Below are 19,904 nucleotides of genomic sequence, written 5' to 3' on the forward strand. Positions count from 1 at the left end.
CGCTCTGCCCTCTCCCTGCTCATCTTTTGATATCTCTCTCTTTTGTCTCTTTCTGAAATGTCTCCCTGCCTATCCCTCCTCTCTCTCTTGACTAGTCCTGAGTGAGGCTGATTTTCAGGCTCCAGTTCCTCACCTACACAAACACAGCCAGCTCTGCTCTGTCTCTGCCCCTGGGAACTGGCAATCATGTTTGCCCAAGGCCTCGCTTGCCCTCGGTACTAAGAACTGCATTCTGAGCTACACACACACTTATTATGCATGTATACTAGTACACACACACACTTATCCTGCCCGGTCATATGTAATTCCGTTGTACAGTACTCAAAGGAATATATACATAGTAAGACACAGAAAGACAAATTGCAAGATTGGCAAGAGTCCCCATTTTCCAGCAATGGCCACTGTATTTGTTATCCACTTATTCTGTGTGGAACAAAATCAATACATTGTGAGCCACTGTATTTGTTCTCCACGTATTCTGTGTGGAACAAAATCAATACATTGTGTGCTATTCTGATGTGGAGGAAGAATTCACACCTTTGTTGCTGGAAGTGTGGCGCAGGCGCGGTGCCGTTCTGGGAAGGGGGCGGTGTCGTGGTCATCAGAAGGGGCGGGGCGGAGGTGGGTGTGTGACACAGCTGATGCACGCATCCTCTCGATGCCTCAATCACCCGATCTTTGCTACGGGTACTAGCGGCTGCAGCTTTCCCCGACCAGAGCCACACGAGTAGGCCTAGGCTATACTCCCGCTCCACCGTCGCTATCTGCGAACCTCGAATCGGACAGCTCGCCGAGGAGCAGTGCTGTGCCTGCCGCTAATAGTAAGTGTGGAGCTGCTGTTTGAGCGGAGCGCTCCATCATTTCCACAGAGAAATACGCGCACCTAGTAGGCGACGCAGCGCGGAGCACATCGACACCTGCGTTTTTCTATTTTTATCGCCATTCACTGCATTGCCAATCCATTATCCTGCCGCTTTACATGGTGCACGCTGACGGGGAGAATGATTTGGGTGATTCAAATGTTGTTGTGGCAGAGCGATGAGGGAGAGGGATACCGTTCTTGTTCATATTGCTTATTGGAGTGAAAGTAAAGACGGCGAGATGGGAATGTGGCAAAAGCGAGCGGTTGTGCGCGCGGGTTGTAGTTTACGACGCTCACTCGAGCACGACCCTCCGCTTCCCCCACGGGGGGAGAGCTATTTCCCTGACCCACACGCACATTATGCAGGCCTAATTCGTGAACGGAAAGAAATGCAGGGGGAAATGGGTAGCTCGTGTTAATGATCTCGTTCTTCTCGTCCTTCGTTGTTGGGTTAGGGCTTTTTCGCTGGTATGGAGAAACGAGTGATGTTTCTCCATTGTGCTCTAGCATCGCCGCGTCAGCTGACAGTCACCCTGCCTGTGCACATCTGTGCGGTGAAAGGGTTGACGGAGGTTGTTTTAGCTGCTACAAAAATAATGAAGATAATTTTTATATATTAAGAGCATAAATTGACAGACCAAGAGCAAATGTCCTACAGTAGAATTTAGACCTACCTTGGCACTTAACAGGAATAGAGCTTGCATATGAAATAGGCTGATTTATTAGGCCTACATCACTACCAAACAGATGTAGCAAATACTGTGTTATTGACATGTCATGAAGCATATTATATATATATGTATATGTGTGTGCGTGTGTATGTATATGTGTGTGAACTAAAAGTGAGGGCTAACATGTCAGTTGTAGGTATATGGACAGTAATTTGATGATAATGGCAAGGGAGCTCTGATAAAATAGGCCTATTGAATATATTCTACTGTGTAGTGTTTACCTCTGTGCCCAGTGTTACTGCTCTGGAGGTCTTCTAGACCTAGCTTATGAGACCTTTAATTAAGTGAAGTGTGTGTGTGTGTGTGTCTCTGTGTGTGTGTAGTGGGAAGTGGTCATTTTTTTTTGGGGACAGTTTGTTTGCATTTGAGTTGTGTGTATATAGGGGTCTATGTATGGACAATGCAGTGACAATATGGGGAGAACATGTATTGCAGGTGTGTGTGTGTACACCTATTAAATACCTCATAGTGCATTTCAGCACAGGACAAGAGATTGAGAAGAATTACCTTTTTGAGAGATTTGAGGAATGTGTAAGTGTGTGAATGAGGGCACACAAGAAAGAGTGCTTGTGTGTGCCGTGCTCTCTCTGTATGAAGCATGGAGCCGATGATGTAATGCCTAGGAGTGTGTAACTGTGACAGTGAGGAGTGTATGCACGTGCCACAGCTCAGCCAACACTGGAACAGGTCCCTCTACTGGCCCTGGGGCAGTAACGCACCCTATCTAGTTTTGAACAGCACCTTATCCCAAGGATTCAGTACTCGCACTTTCACATTCGGTTCTGTTCTCATGTCCTACCTGAGATGGAATGTTAATTCTTACCTTACTATAGCAAAGTAGCATAGTTGATTAATGTGCACGGTCTTGGAGTCAGGCATGAAGAGACAATGGAGAGAGAGACTTCACTCAACGGTTTGGCTGCATCTTTGCCCTGATAGGACTAGTATAGTCTACACTTGGTACAATATGCACTATAAATCCAGATATTACCTTTAGGTCAATGTTCAATCAGTGATAGTTGAGTAATCAGAAAGTGTTCTCTGTCTGTGGTTCAGGGGACAGTGAAATAATGATAATATAGTGTGTATTCCTTATTGCCCTCAGTGATGCATACACAGACATGATGTACTCTCTTTATATGCACACATACTTTGCATGACCTTATTCTCAATGAAGTATTGATGATTGACTCCCATGTTTTTCCTTCTATTAGTCAGACAGTTGAAAAATACATTTTTTTTTGTCATTATCATTGGCGCAGGGGGAAGAACTTGTGTCTGTGTGTATTTTCATTTGTTTGCATTTGTTAGCATGTGTGTGTCTTTAGGAATGAAGAGACAATGGAGAGAGAGAATTCGCACAATGGTTTGGCTGCATCTTTGCTCAGAAAGGAGTAGTAGGCAACACTTGGTACAATAAGCACTATAAATCCAGATATTACCTTTAGGTCAATGTTCAATCAGTGATAGTTGAGTAATCAGGTGGTGTTTGTTCCCTGTGGGTGTGGTTCAGGGACAGAATATTTGTTGGCATTTGTGTATGTTTTATCGGTTTTTGTGTGTATATAAGACAGAAGGCATATGTTAACATGCAAATGTACCAGGTGTGCAAAAAACCTGCTCTGCTAACCATCAACAAATAGTGAGAGAGAGGGTGTGAAACGAAGATTGTGTGAGCAGTGAGCCAGTAAGCTTTCCTTCTATGATTGTACCTCAATTGCAAATCTTGAATATGTCTGTTAATGTAGATGTGGAATGTAGTTAATATTTTGATTGAAACACTAATCAAGTAGTTATCGTGTATTAACTCAAATAAATCATATTGATGAGCTAGGCTACTTGTTAACCCTTTAAAGTTAAACTGACAGCATTAACTACTTTGCAGATATTAAACAAACAGACAATCGTAATATCAGTCATAAATATAAAATTCTCAGTTTATGCTTCAAAAGCAACTTTATAAGAGGTTTTTAAAAAAAGTTTCATGTGACTCAAAATTCCACGAATACTTTTTGGTTAGGGTGGTGTAACGGAAGTGAAACGGCTAGCTTAGTTAGCGGTGGTACGCGCTAAATAGCGGTTCAATCGGTGACGTCACTTGCTCTGAGACCTTGAAGTAGTAGTTCCCCTTGCTCTGGACCGATGAGTAACGATGCTTCGTGCGTGACTGTTGTTGATGTGTGCAGAGGGTCCCTGGTTCGCGCCCGGGTATGGGCGAGTGGACGGTTTAAAGTTATTATGTTACAGTGGCAGCCTATTATGCCCATCTGCAAGCTTAGCAGCAAAGGCTGGACAAATATTTATCTATTTTGTTTTAATGTTAAAATACTATACAGATTCCTATGTACATTCGTGAACATTGGACCATATTTTTTTTCCAAATAAAACAATAGCCAGTTTGGGTCGCTGTTGCATGTTTCTTTGTAAAAACAAATAGGCTATGTCTGGCCTGAAAATGTGTTTTTTTTTCTATATGGGCCCGTGCACTGATTGAGTTTGACACCCCTGAACTAGCGTATCTATTTATTTATTGAGCTATAAACATAGAGCCTAACTTTAGCTAGCTAGCTGCTAGGAGGATGGCATGTCATTGGAGGAGTGGGTGAGTGACTGACTTTCCCCCTCATATCGTTTTCAGTGGCTACAGCTAGAGATCCAGGTGTCATGTGGTTAGCTAGCAAAAAAAAAATATATCGTTTAGCTAGCTATGCTGAAATTGAGCAACGTTATCCAGTTAGCATATCTCTTAGTCGTCAATCAAATGCATTTGGCATCGATTAAATGGGCGGGAAGGCAGGCAGGTTCCGATTCAGTTGTTTAAAACGTAGGTTGGGACAAGCATGCACTGGCAGGCAAACTGCAGAAGGACGAGCAGGTTACTTTTCTGTTTCTCAGTGCAATTTTGTAGCCTACTAGTTTAACGAGTTTGAAGAGGGTTTATCTAATGTTCCGTTGTTAGATTTGAGCTAATCCTGCTCTGACTACCATTAGTTGTTAATCTTGCTATTGTTGATGATGTGCATAGGCAACTGAGGGAGAGAGAGCCTGCCTTTTCATGGTTGTTTGATCAATTGTAAAATTCCCAAATGTAAGAGGGCTCCCATGGTTTTTACATATTTACAGAAATCCATTCAGGTGTGGCTTTTGGTGAATGCGTTCTAATTATCTAATGTCACGCTGATGCTGCTGTCTATTAACACACACTCCAGTTCAAAGTGAATGATGGCAAGCCTGTGCGGCAAATGGCTTTTTTGCATATAGGCCTACTGTAACTCTGATTGGCTATGGCGCACCGTTCTGCGTAGACGCTGGTCCTGGACAAGACAGTTGTTTTTATTAGGTTTTATTTGCTGCAGTGTCTATTAATTGTCCAAACGCAACTACACTGATTTCCCAAACATTCTATGAACTTATGAAAGAGTGAAAATTACCATATCTAAGTGCTCGCTTGTCATCAAATGCAAGAAAATGTGTCATATTCTTCCTAGAGATGTGTATGAACAGATTTTTTTTAAGATTTCATGTTGCTAAAATTATGTCAGTTCCACTTTAATGTCAACTGTTTTTACAGTTATACGATATGTGCTTTCATTTTTATTGCATAAACAATTTTCTCAACTGAAAAAACACATTTGAATATGAATTTTCATATGATTTGGAATAAGGTGCAACTGTATAAGGAGGAATTTCTGCTGAAATTGATACCGCAAATTGTCCTTTATTATTAGCCTTTACATAATTTTTGGGATAATATTCAATGTACTTCATATACAGGTACAGTGCATTCGGAAACTATTTAGACCCCTTGACTTTTTCCAGATTTTGTTACGATACAGCCTTATTCTAAAATGTTTTTTTTTTCTTCTCATCAATCTACACACAATACTCCATGATGACAAAGCAAAAACAGGTTTTTAGACATTTTTGCAAATGTATAAAAAAAACATCACCACATTTACATAAGTATTCAGACCACTTTGTTAAAGCACCTTTGGAAGCGATTACAGCCTCGTTTTCTTTGGTATGACGCTACAAGCTTCGCACACCTGTATCTAGGGAGTTTCTCCCATTCTTCTCTGCAGATCCTCGCAAGCTTTGTCAGGTTGGATAGGGAGCGTCGCTGCACAGCTATTTTCAGGTCTTTCCAGAGATGTTAGATTGAGTTCAAGTCCGGGCTCTGGATGGGCCACACAAGGACATTCAGAGACTTGTCCCGAAGCCACTCCTACGTTGTCTTGGCTGTGTGCTTCGGGTTGTTGTCCTGTTGGAAGGTGAACCTCCACCCCAGTCTGAGGTCCTGAGCACTCTGGAGCAGGTTTTTATCAAGGATCTCTATGTACTTTAGTCCGTTCATCTTTCCATCGATCCTGACTAGTCTCCCAGTCCCTGCTGATAAAAATCATCCCCACAGCATGATACTGCCACCACCATGCTTCACCATGGGGATGGTGTCAGGTTTCCTCCAGATGTGATGCTTGGCATTCAGGCCAAAGAGTTCAATCTTGGTTTCATCAGACTAGAGAATCTTGTTTCTCATGGTCTGAGAGTCTTTAGGAGCCTTTTGGCAAACTCCAAGTGGCGGTCACGTGCCTTTTACTGAGGAGTGGCTTCCGTCTGTCCACTCTAGCATAAAGACCTGATTTGGTGGAGTGCTGCAGAGATGGTTGTCCTTCTGGAAGGTTCTCCCATCTCCACAGAGGAACTCTGTCAGAGTGACCATCGGGTTCTTGAGTACCTCCCTGACCAAGGCCCTTCTCCCCCGATTGCTCAGTTTGGCCGGGTGTCCAGTTCTAGGAAGAGTCTTGGTGCTCCCAAACTTCTTCCATTTAAGAATGATGAAGGTCACTGTGTTCTTGGGGACCTTCAATGCTGCATAAATGTTTTGGTACCCTTCCCCAGATCTATGCCTCGACACAATCCTGTCTCGGACCTCTACGGAAAATTCCTTAACTTCTTGGTGACAGGGGGGCAGTATTGAGTAGCTTGAATGAATAAGGTGCCCAGAGTAAACTGCCTGCTACTCTGTCCCAGATGCTAATTATATGCGTATTATTAATAGTATTGGATAGAAAACACTCTGAATTTTCTAAAACTGTTTGAATGATGTCTGTGAGTATAACATAACTCATATGGCAGGCGAAAACCTGAGAAAAATCCAATCAGGAAGTGGGAAATCTGAGGTTTGTCGTTTTTCAACTCTTTGCCATTCCAATATACAGTGTAAATGAGGTCATATTGCACTTCCTAAGGCTTCCACTAGATGTCAACAGTCTTTAGAATGCTGTTTCCGGCTTCTACTGTGAAGTGTGGGCGAAAGAGAGGGGATTGAGCCAGGTGTCTGGCAGAGTGCCAACAGGCTCTGAGGCGCGGTCACAAAAGAGTTAGCTCTCGTTCCATTGCTTTTCTACAGACATAGGAATTCTCCGGTTGGAATATTATTGAACATTTATGATAAAAACATCCTAAAGATTGATTCTATACTTAGTTTGACAAGTTTCTACGGGCTGTAATATAACTCCTTGAACTTTTCGTCCGACGTTCGGCTGGACCTGAACGCTCGTTTGGATTTGTTTACCAATCACACTAACAAAAGACAGTAAATTATGAACTTTATCGAACAGTGATTCCTGGGAGTGCATTCTGATGAAGATCATCAAAGGTAAGTTAATATATAAATATTTATAATGCTATTTCTGACTAATGTTGACTATACAATATGGCCGATATCTTTTTGGCTGCTTTGTTGTCTGAACGCTGTACTCAGATTATTGCAAGTTTTTTTATTTAAAATCTGACACAGCGGTTGCATTAAGGATAAGTATATCTCTAATTCCATGTATAACACTTGTATTTTCATCAACATTTATGTTGAGTATTTCTGTGAATTGGTGTGGCTCTGCACAATCACTGCATGTTTTAGAACTACTGAACGTAACGCGCCAATGTAAAATGAGATTTTTTGATATAAATATACACTTTATCGAACAAAACATACATGTATTTGGTAACATGAAGTCCTATGAGTGTCATCTGATGAAGATCATCAAAGGTTAGTGATTCATTTTATCTTTGTGCTTTTTGTGACTCCTCTCTTTGGCTGCAAAAATGGCTGTGTTTTTCTGTGAGTTGGTGGTGACCTAACATAATCGTTTGTGGTGCTTTCGCTGTAAAGCATTTTTTAAATCAGTGGCTGGATTAATGAGAATTTTATCTTTAAAATGGTGTAAAATACTTGTATGCTTGAGGAATTGTAACTATGAGATTTTTGTTGTTTTGAATTTGGAGCCCTGCACTTTCACTGTCTGTTGGCGAGGTGGGACACTACCGTCCCACATATCCCAGAGAGGTTAAACCTCATTGCTTGGTTTTTGCTCTGACATGCACTGTCAACTGTGGGACCTTATATAGACAGGTGTGGGCCTTTCCAAATCATGTCCAATCAATTGAATTTAGCACAGTTGGACTCCAATCAAGCTGTAGAAGGATGATCAATGGAAACAGGATGTAATGTAACGAAATGTGGAAAAAGTCAATGGGTCTGAATACTTTCTGAATGTACTGTAAGTATCAAAAGTAAATGTAATTGCTAAAATACTTAAATATCAACATTAAAAGTATACACCGGGGCGGCAGGGTAGCCTAGTGGTTAGAGCGTTGGACTAGTAACCGTAAGGTTGCATATTAGAGTCAGTAAGGATGACCAGGGATGTTATCTTGATAAGTGAATTGGATCATTTCCCTGTCCTAAGCATTCAAAATGTAACATACTTTTGGGTGTCAGAGAAAATGTGTAGAGTAAAAGGTTTTAAAATTGTATTTAGTGAAGTGTGTGTCTTCTGTACAGTATGTCGACCCCTTTACTCTCTTCCTTGTATTTGTGTGTAGTATATAATTAACCACTATTTCTTTGGTGTCAGTTTGTCGTCTCAATAGTAACCTTAGCCCTGATTCAAACACCACTCTGTCGCCACACCAAACTAAAAAATGTCACTTTCTCTTTGGAAGAGAGAAGATAGAGTGCCGTTTGAAACCATTGTGTGCCTCTTTTTATTTTTTTTACTTGCAAATTTAAAAAAAAAATGAAAAGCTGAAATGTCTTGTCAATAGGTATTCAACCCCTTTGTATGGCAAGCCTAAATACATTCAGGAGTAAAAATGTGCATTATAAGTCACCATCAGTTGCATGAACTCAATCTGTGTGCAATAATAGGGTTTAACATGATTTTCAAATGTCTACCTCATCTTTGTACCCCAAACATACAATTATCTGTAAGTTCCTCAGTCAAGCAGTGGATTTCCAACACATTTAACCACAAAGACCAGGAAGGTTTTTCAATGCTTTGCAAAGAAGGGCACCTATTGGTAGATGAGTAAACATTTAAAACAGACACTGAATATCCCTTTGAGCATGGTGAAGTTATTAATTACACTTTGGATGGTTTATCAATACACCCAGTCACTACAAAGATACATGCGTCTTTTCGAACTCGTTTGACAGAAAGGAAGGGAACTGCTCAGGGATTTCACCATGAGGCCAATGGGGACGTTAAACCCGTTCTAGAGTTTAATAGCTGTGATAGGAGAATACTGCAATGTCCTGAATACAAAGTGTTATGTTTTGAGCAAATCCAATTGCTGAGTACCACTCTCCATATTTTCAAGCATAGTGGTGGCTGTATCATGTTATGGGTATGCTTGTAATTGTTAAGGACTGGGATTTTCCTAGAGAAAATCCTGGTTCAGTCTGCTTTCCACCAGACACTAGGAGATGTATTCACCTTTCAGCACAATAACCTAAAACAGAAGGCCAAATACACACTGGAGTTGCTTATCAAGAAGACAGTGAATGTTCCTGAGTGGCCTAGTTACAGTTTTGACTTAAATCTGCTTGAATATCTATTGCAAGACTTGAAAATGATTGTCAAGCAATGATCAACAACCAATTTGACAGAGCTTGAAGAATTCTGAAAATAATAATGGGCAAATACTGTACAATCAAGGTGTGCAAAGCTCTTAAAGACTTACAGGAAAAACTCATTTCTGCCAAAGGTGATTCTAACATGTAATGTCCAAGAAAGGGGTGTGACTACTTCTGAAATTAGATATTTATGTATGTCATTTTCAATAAATGTAAAATTGTTTTTATTTTTTTTAATCTAAGCAATTTTTTTTCACTTTGTCATTGTGGGGTGTTGTGTGTAGATGGGTGAGATTTTTAACAAATGTAATCAATTTTGAATTCAGGCTGTAACACAACGAAATGTGGAATAAGTCAAGGAGTATGAATACTTTGAGGGCACTGTAGGTGCCGGTACTCATTTGGTGCCGTACTGTTTACATTTATTGTTTACATTTTAGGTGCAAGAGCTCCACAATACTTTTGAGCTAATATTCTATGAGAGGAACAGGAGCAGTAGAACATTTGAGGTGCCGATACTCCTCCTGCCCAAGTCAAGCACTGATGGTCTCAGATATCGCAGTTGGAGGACTTCATCCTCCTTCTGTTACGTATAGTGTGTGTTTGTGTGTGGGCATGGGCTTGTGTGTACTTACAGTTTGTGTCTCTTTACCTTCTCCCTCTCCTCTCGATGTCTCTGTGTGTTCTGCAGTGCATGTCGGCTGGTGCTGCCTCCCTGCCCTCCATCATGGCACGTGTGGAGTGTGGGGGGATGAGTGAGGGGGGGCGCCCCCAGGGCATGGGAATTGTGGCCAGCGGGGTATTCTCCTCAACCACCACCTCTGGCCAGCAGCAGTAGCAGCAGGAGATCGCCATGCGGAGCGTGGGCACCCGCACCACCCAGCAGAACAGCCTGCCTCGTGCCCCCCCACCACCCCCCTCCACTTCCACCCACAGGGGCAGGGGCTTGGAAGATAGGAGTTACAGCATCGAGAGGTCCTCTCAGCAACCTCCTCCCCTGACCCATGCTAAGGGGACTACGGCTGACGAACGAAGCTTTGCCACAGTGGAGCACTCTTCTTCTTACTACGGCAGCGAGCGTCCTCTGCCGCTCTGCGAGAGAGCAGAGAGAGAGAGGCCCCCCGCCCATAACAATGGAAACAGACAAGTCTCCAATGGCAATAGGGGCGTTTCCAATGGGAACCGACCAGCGGTGGGTAACAGTGAGAGGCAGGTGTCCAATGCAGTGTTTTTGAATGGAGGCGGGCGGTGTGATGGGCGAGACCAGAGGGATGGGGGGCGAGAAGTGCCGAGAGGGGCAGTGAGTTTGGACGTTTGCGGGAACAACGAGGTCTCGCTGAACAATGATCGAAACAGTAGCCAACAACTAGCTCAGTACAAGGAGGCGGGCGCCAGCGCAGCCAAACTGGATAACCATAACAACCCCCCCAACATCCTCCCCATCTCTGGGAAGCTGGAGAAGGTTCAGGTGAGTCTCTCTCCTCTCTCTCTCTCTGTGTGTGTGTGTGTCCAAATACAGGCTGTAAGTTGAGTGCATGAGGGTGCATGTTGAAAGTGTGTGTTGTGCATGTGTGTATGTATTTGTACAGGAATGTATATAAAAAGCTGTCATAAATTGATATACTGTACTTTGTTACCTAGCCGCCTGAGTTATTTCTCCTCTCCCCTCAACTCCTCCATGCATTCTAATAGCATTAGCCTTTACTTAGCTGTTACTGTTCTTTATGATAGATTTCTGAAAAGGTCTCTAATACTGGACATTTGTTTTTTGTATATCTGCATATAATGTGTGTACCGGTACATTAACAAACCACAGTAAATGCTCTTAATCCCCATTTGAAATTCACATGTAGCGTCAGTATGCTTGCTGCTTAATTAATTACACGTATAGCAGCATATTCATAATCTCTGTCAACCTAATTGTCAGATAATGTATGTTATACAATCCTTGCGTTACATTTCACAACCAATGCAATTTTCCATCCTCCCCCATCCAGAGCAACGATGGATTGGTCCGCCCCTCTGCCTTCAAGCCTGTAGTGCCCAAGAGCTTCCATTCCATGCAGAATCTGGTGTGCCCCCCCCAGACCGGAAGAGGGGGCCGCAGCCCCGGAGGAGGGGCCGGAGGTGGGGCTGGAGGTGGTGGGGGTCCCAGTCTACCAGGACCCCTCAGAGAGACAGACAGCTCTGGCAGCCAGGGTGGAGGTACCAGAGGCGGGGGAGGTGGTGGCAGCAGGGGCGGAGGTCAGGGGAGCCTCTCCGACTCGGGGAGGAACTCTCTAACCAGCCTGCCCACCTACGCTGGCTCCAGCTCGGGCTACGGGCCCCCGCCTGTCCTAGGGCCCCTGAGCGCCTCCACCAGCCACATCAACCGCCTGGGGACCACAGGGGCCCTGGAGAAGATGGACAAGCCTGGAGGCGTTAGCGGTAATAGTGGATACCAGAACGGACTGAGCACCTCGGATAGTGGTCGCTCCTCCTCTGGGAAGAGCTCCTCATCCTATCAGAGGCTCAGCCACCTGAGTGACGCCCCCCCGCCCCTCCGCCCCTCGCCCTCCTCCGATGACGTCATCCAGGACCTGGAGGATCGGCTATGGGAGAGAGAGCAAGAGGTGAGTTGAGACAGATGTAGATGACGAGAGAGGGAGAGAGGAAAAGGGAGAAGAAAGAATGGATACTACTGGGGGGTGCAGGAGGAGATTTAATAGATTATATTGTAGAAGAAAGCAACAAACAAATAGTGCCAGTAGTGCAAATTATCACAACTATAGGACAGTGAATGCAGTTATTTTATATAATCACAAGAAATTGTTATTTGAAATTTGAGGAGTTTGCATGACCCATAGAGGGCATAGGTAACTGTACTAGTGATCTTACTGTTTACCTAATACTGTCTATGGCTTAAGAATAACCCATACATAGCTTACACGTTCCTGTTTTTTTTGTTGTCTTTTAAAGTTTTTTTATACTATTTTGATATTGAGTACTGCACTGTTGGGAAGGGCTTGAAAGTTAAGCATTTCACAGTACTTGTGCATGTGACAAATAAAACTTGAAACTAAAACCGCTGGGAAACTGGTTGGGTGAGTTGATAAACTGGTCAGGTGGGTGTGCCCTAAACTCGCCGAGCGGACAACTGTATTTTTATTAGCTGACGGTCAACCAGGTAAGACACATTAGGTCTTTGGTCTGAAATAGTAGTGCAAGTTATTCAAGTACTGAGGGCTTGGAGGTAGCAATATTTGAAAGTGGGGTGGTACACCTTGGTGGTAGATGGTGAATGAGGTGTGTTACCCACATACAATACAATGCAATTCAATGAGACATAGTGGAACACCTAAAAAGCAATCAATTAATATTCAGCATCCATTGACAAATGGAGAAGTACAGTGCCTTGCGAAAGTATTCGGCCCCCTTGAACTTTGCGACCTTTTGCCACATTTCAGGCTTCAAACATAAGGATATAAAACTGTATTTTTTTGTGAAGAATCAACAACAAGTGGGACACAATCATGAAGTGGAACGACATTTATTGGATATTTCAAACTTTTTTAACAAATCAAAAACTGAAAAATTGGGCGTGCAAAATGATTCAGCCCCCTTAAGTTAATACTTTGTAGCGCCACCTTTTGCTGCGATTACAGCTGTAAGTCGCTTGGGGTATGTCTATCAGTTTTGCACATCGAGAGACTGACATTTTTTCCCCATTCCTCCTTGCAAAACAGCTCGAGCTCAGTGAGGTTGGATGGAGAGCATTTGTGAACAGCAGTTTTCAGTTCTTTCCACAGATTCTCGATTGGATTCAGGTCTGGACTTTGACTTGGCCATTCTAACACCTGGATATGTTTATTTTTGAACCATTCCATTGTAGATTTTGCTTTATGTTTTGGATCATTGTCTTGTTGAAGACTCCGTCCCAGTCTCAGGTCTTTTGCAGACTCCATCAGGTTTTCTTCCAGAATGGTCCTGTATTTGGCTCCATCCATCTTCCCATCAATTTTAACCATCTTCCCTGTCCCTGCTGAAGAAAAGCAGGCCCAAACCATGATGCTGCCACCACCATGTTTGACAGTGGGGATGGTGTGTTCAGCTGTGTTGCTTTTACGCCAAACATAATGTTTTGCATTGTTGCCAAAAAGTTCAATTTTGTTTTCATCTGACCAGAGCACCTTCTTCCACATGTTTGGTGTGTCTCCCAGGTGGCTTGTGGCAAACTTTAAACAACACTTTTTGTGGATATCTTTAAGAAATGGCTTTCTTCTTGCCACTCTTCCATAAAGGCCAGATTTGTGCAATATACGACTGATTGTTGTCCTATGGACAGAGTCTCCCACCTCAGCTGTAGATCTCTGCAGTTCATCCAGAGTGATCATGGGCCTCTTGGCTGCATCTCTGATCAGTCTTCTCCTTGTATGAGCTGAAAGTTTAGAGGGACGGCCAGGTCTTGGTAGATTTGCAGTGGTCTGATACTCCTTCCATTTCAATATTATCGCTTGCACAGTGGTCCTTGGGATGTTTAAAGCTTGGGAACATTTTTTTGTATCCAAATCCGGCTTTAAACTTCTTCACAACAGTATCTCGGACCTGCCTGGTGTGTTCCTTGTTCTTCATGATGCTCTCTGCGCTTTTAACGGACCTCTGAGACTATCACAGTGCAGGTGCATTTATACGGAGACTTGATTACACACAGGTGGATTGTATTTATCATCATTAGTCATTTGGGTCAACATTGGATCATTCAGAGATCCTCACTGAACTTCTGGAGAGAGTTTGCTGCACTGAAAGTAAAGGGGCTGAATAATTTTGCACGCCCAATTTTTCAGTTTTTGATTTGTTAAAAAAGTTTGAAATATCCAATAAATGTCGTTCCACTTCATGATTGTGTCCCACTTGTTGTTGATTCTTCACAAAAAAATACAGTTTTATATCTTTGTTTGAAGCCTGAAATGTGGCAAAAGGTCGCAAAGTTCAAGGGGGCCGAATACTTTCGCAAGGCACTGTATAAAGAAATATGAAAGACTAGTGGGGCAGTAACCTCGATGATGGATGGCAGCCATTTTGTGAATTCCCCATCACCTCCTGCAGCTACATGTGAATTACAGATGAGTTACTTCCTTTCCTCCTCTCCCAGGTGCTCCACATGCGCCGTAATCTGGACCAGAGTGAGGCGGCCATCGTCCAGGTGTTTGAGGAGAAGCAGCGCGTGTGGGAGCGCCAGATGGACGAGCTGCGGCAGAATTATGCCTCACGCCTGCAGCAGGTAATGGCTCCTTAGTTCACAGATTGTGGGGTCGTAGGCTATACCCAATAGCACAATAGCATTTGCCATGGCTGCATGGCAAACACTGAGAAAGGCAAAGAATGAGCGTTGAGGAGTAGTTTAGTCAAATTCTGTGCAAAATTTTTCCCACTTACCTTATTTCAAATAGTACACTCAATATGGCCGCCTCCAGTATACCCATTGTTGAATGTTGATTTGAATCGGGAATCTCCATTCTACCAAATGTATTTCTACCCAGGTGACGCGTCGCGCCCAGCGCTCCCAGAGTGCCTTGCAGGCCCAGATCACCCGTCTGTCGCAGGACAAGCGACGCCTGCATGAGGAGATGGCTGCGCTGCTGGCCCAGAGAGAGGAGCTGGAGAGGAAGTGCCTGGACTACAGAAAGGAGCAGGCTGACATCCTGCCACGCCTGGAGGAGACCAAATGGGAGGTGAGAGAGGGGACCCGGTGTAAGAGGGTAGTGTGCATGGCTGGGTGTGGGATACTAGAGAGATGGGTGAGGTTTACAAGTTAACTGGGAGGAAGGTAAACTTTAGGGGGCATGACAAGTGAGAGGGAGAATGTGAAAAGGAGTGCTGAGAATAAATAGTAGATGTCCATGCTAAAAATGACAAAGGGCAATACTGTCTAAACCAATGGTCAGATGTGTCCTATTTGTTCTGTGCAAATGCTTTTTGATCATTAGCACACAATGCAGCAGTAGCTGTCCTATACTGTAAGTGCACATCCATTACACAGACTCATGCCCTTTTACATAGGTGCTTGTTGATCTCTATTTCAACCATGTCCATATCTTTCATCCCCCTCCCTGTCAGGTGTGTCAGAAGGCAGGGGAGATCTCCCTGCTGAAGCAGCAGCTGAGGGAGAGCCAGGCGGAGGTGACCCAGCGGGCGGGGGAGATGGTGGCCCTGCGGGGCCAGCTGAAGGAGGCCAACGCCCAGTTGAGGGACTGGGAAGAGGCCATGTTGGGCCTCAAGGACTCCTACAGCACCAAGAGCCTGGAGCTGGAGCGCTGCGAGGGGGAGCTGCAGAAGACGCTGACCGAGGTAGGGTTGAGGTCTGGAGAGTCAGAGACGGACCTGAAACACTAACTACCACTTGAAGGGTTGTTCTGGTCTGTGCACCACACGTTTTGAGCTCTTGAGTCACTCGCATGCATACAGTACAGATACAGGCATTCAAATACACTTTGAAAGACACAAACAATACTCTCTCTCTCACACGACACGCATTAAGTGAATTAACTACCACTTACTCTCTCTTAAACTCCTGATTGACTCTCCGGCCTCTCCTCCCTGTGTCTCTCCAGGTCTCTCAGCTGAGGGACAAGCTGGGAATGTTTGAGGCTGAGGTGGTAGGGCTGAAGCGGGCCCTGGGTGAGCTCAGTGTGAGGGATAGGGCTGTCGAGGCTAGTGGTGGAGGGAGCAGGGAAGCATCCAGGACCAGAGTGGGGCTTCCCTCGCCACACAGCCCACCTGAAGGCTCCGCCTTCTCCTACCCGGCCCTGCCTCCACCCCCCGTACCCCCCCCAGATGCCATACTGAGTTTGCAGAGCGATGAGGTTCAGTGCCAGGATGCCCACCATCGCCAGGAGGCTCACATGCGTCAGGAAGCCCACCAGCGTCAGGAGGCTCACTTGCGTCAGGAAGCTCATCAGCGTCAAGAGGCCCAACTGCGGCAGGAAATCCACCAGCAGCGCCAGGAGGCCCACCAGCAGTGGGAGGAGGCAGGGGACCTGCGCCGGCAGCTGGAGCACCTCCAAGGCGAGCTGCGTCTGGAACGACAGCAGCGTGAGCGACAGGCACTCACCTTCAAGAAGGAGCGCCATGTGTGGATGGACGAAAAGGAGCATGTGCTCAAGTACCAGGCCCAGCTGCAGCTCAGCTATGTGGAGACCCTGCAGAAGAACCAGGCCCTGGAGCTCCGCGTGGGCCAGCTGGGCTCCAAGCTCACCTCCACCAACACCACCCCCTCGCCCACCTCACCACCCCCACTGTCCCCCATCCCCCTGCCTGCCCCCGTCACTCTCCTACCCTCCCTCTCTCTCTCCCCACCTCCCCTTGCTGAGGACAAGAAGCTCCCTCCCGCCCTCCACCAGCTGGCCCCTCCCTGGCCGGTACTCACCCGTCTGGAGAGGATAGAATCCACAGAGATCTAGATTCTATGTGCTCTAGATCCATAGTCCTCCAGAACACTACAGAGCAGTTCAATTCAGCTTATACATACTTTTATAATAATTAAACAGTATCACATATCAATAGCATTCATTTTGTAGTCCTAAATAGTTGTACTCACTGCTACCCCGGGGCGGTCCTAGGACGCACTGCACTACGGATGGCAGAGAGAGGCATGGAGAACCATTGGGGAAGGAAAATAACAGTTTACTCTGGTTTTCAAAGACACTCTTCAAGCCACTCTGTATGCAGGTTTTAGTTCTATTGATCGGCAATCCACTGAACATTTAGGTCGGGGTGAATTTTGGGGTCAAGAGTAGCACACTATTGGAAAAGCTATTGTTGCATTGTCATTATCATGAAATGAAATGAATATATTATAAAGCGAAGATTCTCCTCAAGGCAGCCTCTAGAAATTATGTGAAATAAAAAAAATCTCAATTTAAATCAAGCCAAATACTACTACTAAACATGTACTACTACAGTTGTCAAATACTGTAAAAGTAGGGATAAGGAAACTACCCTGCAGATTCTGTCTGGGCCTATTTGTAAATTGTCACAATAACTGACAGTGTAAAGACCGAGAATGTATGAAGTTTGATTTTGATTTTTTTAATTATTAATTTCACCTTTTTAACCAGGTAGGCCAGTTGAGAACAAGTTCTCATTTACAACTGCGACCTGGCCAAGATAAAGCAAAGCAGTGCGACAAAAACAACACAGAGTTACACATGGAATTAACAAACGTACAGTCAATAACACAATAGAAAAATCTGTATACAGTATGTGCAAAATGAAGTAAGGAGGTAAGGCAATAAATAGGCCAATAGTGGCGAAGTAATTACAATCTAGCAATTTACACTGGAGTGATATGTGTAGATGAGGATGTGCAAGTAGAAATACTGGTATGCAGAAAAACAAATATGGGGATGAGGTAGATAGTTGGTTGGATGGGCTATTTACAGATGGGCTGTATACAGCTGCAGCGATCGGTAAGCTGCTCTGACAGCTGACGCTTAAAGTTAGTGAGGGAGATATGTCTCCAACTTCAGTGATTTTTGCTATTTGTTCCAGGCATTGGCAGCAGAGAACTGGAAGGAAAGGTGGCCAAAGGGGGTGTTGGCTTTGGGGATGACCAGTGAAATATATCTGCTGGAGCGCATGCTACGGGTGGGTGTTGCTATGGTGACCAGTGAGCTGAGATAAGGCGGAGCGTTACCTAGCAAAGACTTATAGATGACCTGGAGCCAGTGGGTTTGGCAACGATTATGTAGCGAGGACCAGCCAACGAGAGCATACAGGTCGCAGTGGTGGTAGTATACGGGGCTTTGGTGACAAAACGGATGGCACTGTGATAGACTGCATCGAAATTTGAGTGTTGGAGGCTATTTTGTAAATGACATCGCCAAAGTCAAGAATCGGTAGGATAGTCAGTTTTACGAGGGTATGTTTGGCAGCATGAGGGAAGGAGGCTTTGTTGCGAAATAGGACGCAGATTCCAGATTTAACTTTGGATTGGAGATGCTTAATGTGAGTCTGGAAGGAGAGTTTACAGTCTAGCCAGACACCTACTACACCATTTGTAGTAGTGATGCTAGTCGGGCGGGCGGGCGGGCAGCGATCAGTTGAAGAGCATGCATTTCATTTTACTAGCATTTAAGAGCAGTTGGAGGCCATGGAAGAGTGTTGTATGGCGTAAAACACAGCTTTATCAACCTCTGTACATAAAGGGTCTTGAAGAACAACATTGAATACTACTGGTGTCAGATTTGCGGCATGACTGTTGGGCATGTGTGTTTACTGTATGCCCTTAACAAGTTGGCCAGGGCCAGTTCTTCTGTTTAATTCACATGGTTAACATTAGGAACAAGATATGATTCAGGTAAACAGGGGGAGATCCATCCATACAGCCTCCCCCTGTGACTTTATTGGTGCTATAAGAACACACCACCACACCAAATCACGAAGGAAACAAACCAAAAGGTTAAGATACAGAAGCTGTTTTAAGGGGTGTGAGATGTGTTTTTCAGGAGTGTGTTGCATTGTGTTATTAAGGGGGGGCGTTTAATAATGTGCTTGGTTGAGATGGGAAAATGAGGCTTCGGAACGCTAAGGGCTGGGATTGCATGACAGGATCAGTTGTATTAACCAATCAGGGATCTCCAAAGCTTTGATGGGTCTGCAGCTGTGAATGATTGACGGCACATTGTATTTGTTGGGCGTAGAAGGCTTTGTTTCCTCCATCTCCAGTGATGCCGCACATGTAGATTCCTCTGTGCTATCAGTAGCTGCAGTGACTGAGGACAGCCACCTTGTGGCGACAACAACTGACACAAAATGGCTCAATCAATCCCAAGATGACGAATCAGCTGCAAACCTCTTAGCATTTTACTTTGTTTCGAAACTACGTAGGCGACAGCTAAAAGCAGCTTGTAATTTGTTGACGTTCTAGATGCTTTTGGTCTCCATTGATATTTTTTAAAGTGACAAAAAGGGGTGTGTTAGTGATTAATGAATGATTACTTAAACATAAAGGTTGGTCAATGAAGCTGCTTTTCTGCGCAAAGTGTATATTTAAGATCACTAGCAGCAGGTGGTAGCTGAGCCAGCAGACTTGATGGTGTTAGATGCTAATTGTAAGATTCAGACTTTATAGGAAGAGTAATGCATTTTTGGAATGATTCTTTGAGATAATGGAGTGTACTTGTGTGGTGTACTTGTTTGAACAGGACCCACCCTTATTTGAAAAAACAATGTATATGTCAATATATACTACCTTTATAGATCTCTAGAATATATTTGGCTATATGGGACATTTTACAATATATTAAACTATTCTAAAATTTAGTGTGTACAGTATATGTTGACATATTTTTTCATGGGTCTGGGCAATTTAGAGAATAACTTTGAAGACAGGGGTGAAAGAAGTGAGGACTTA

General features: G+C 44.3%; 1 protein-coding gene across 1 annotated transcript; it reads left to right on the forward strand.

Moving 5' to 3' along the window:
• The first annotated feature begins 706 nt into the window (after positions 1 to 706).
• LOC139388439 (leucine zipper putative tumor suppressor 3-like) lies at positions 707 to 17,466 on the forward strand. Its single transcript, XM_071135099.1, has 7 exons — positions 707 to 821; positions 10,203 to 10,979; positions 11,509 to 12,123; positions 14,643 to 14,771; positions 15,031 to 15,222; positions 15,608 to 15,838; positions 16,102 to 17,466. Exons 2-7 carry the CDS (start codon positions 10,365 to 10,367, stop codon positions 16,948 to 16,950), a joined length of 2,631 nt encoding a protein of 876 aa, XP_070991200.1. The 5' UTR covers positions 707 to 821; positions 10,203 to 10,364; the 3' UTR covers positions 16,951 to 17,466.
• The last annotated feature ends 2,438 nt before the right edge of the window (positions 17,467 to 19,904 follow it).

The sequence above is a fragment of the Oncorhynchus clarkii genome, chromosome 29 (genome assembly GCF_045791955.1).
Source record: "Oncorhynchus clarkii lewisi isolate Uvic-CL-2024 chromosome 29, UVic_Ocla_1.0, whole genome shotgun sequence".
NCBI classification, from domain to species: domain Eukaryota; kingdom Metazoa; phylum Chordata; class Actinopteri; order Salmoniformes; family Salmonidae; genus Oncorhynchus; species Oncorhynchus clarkii.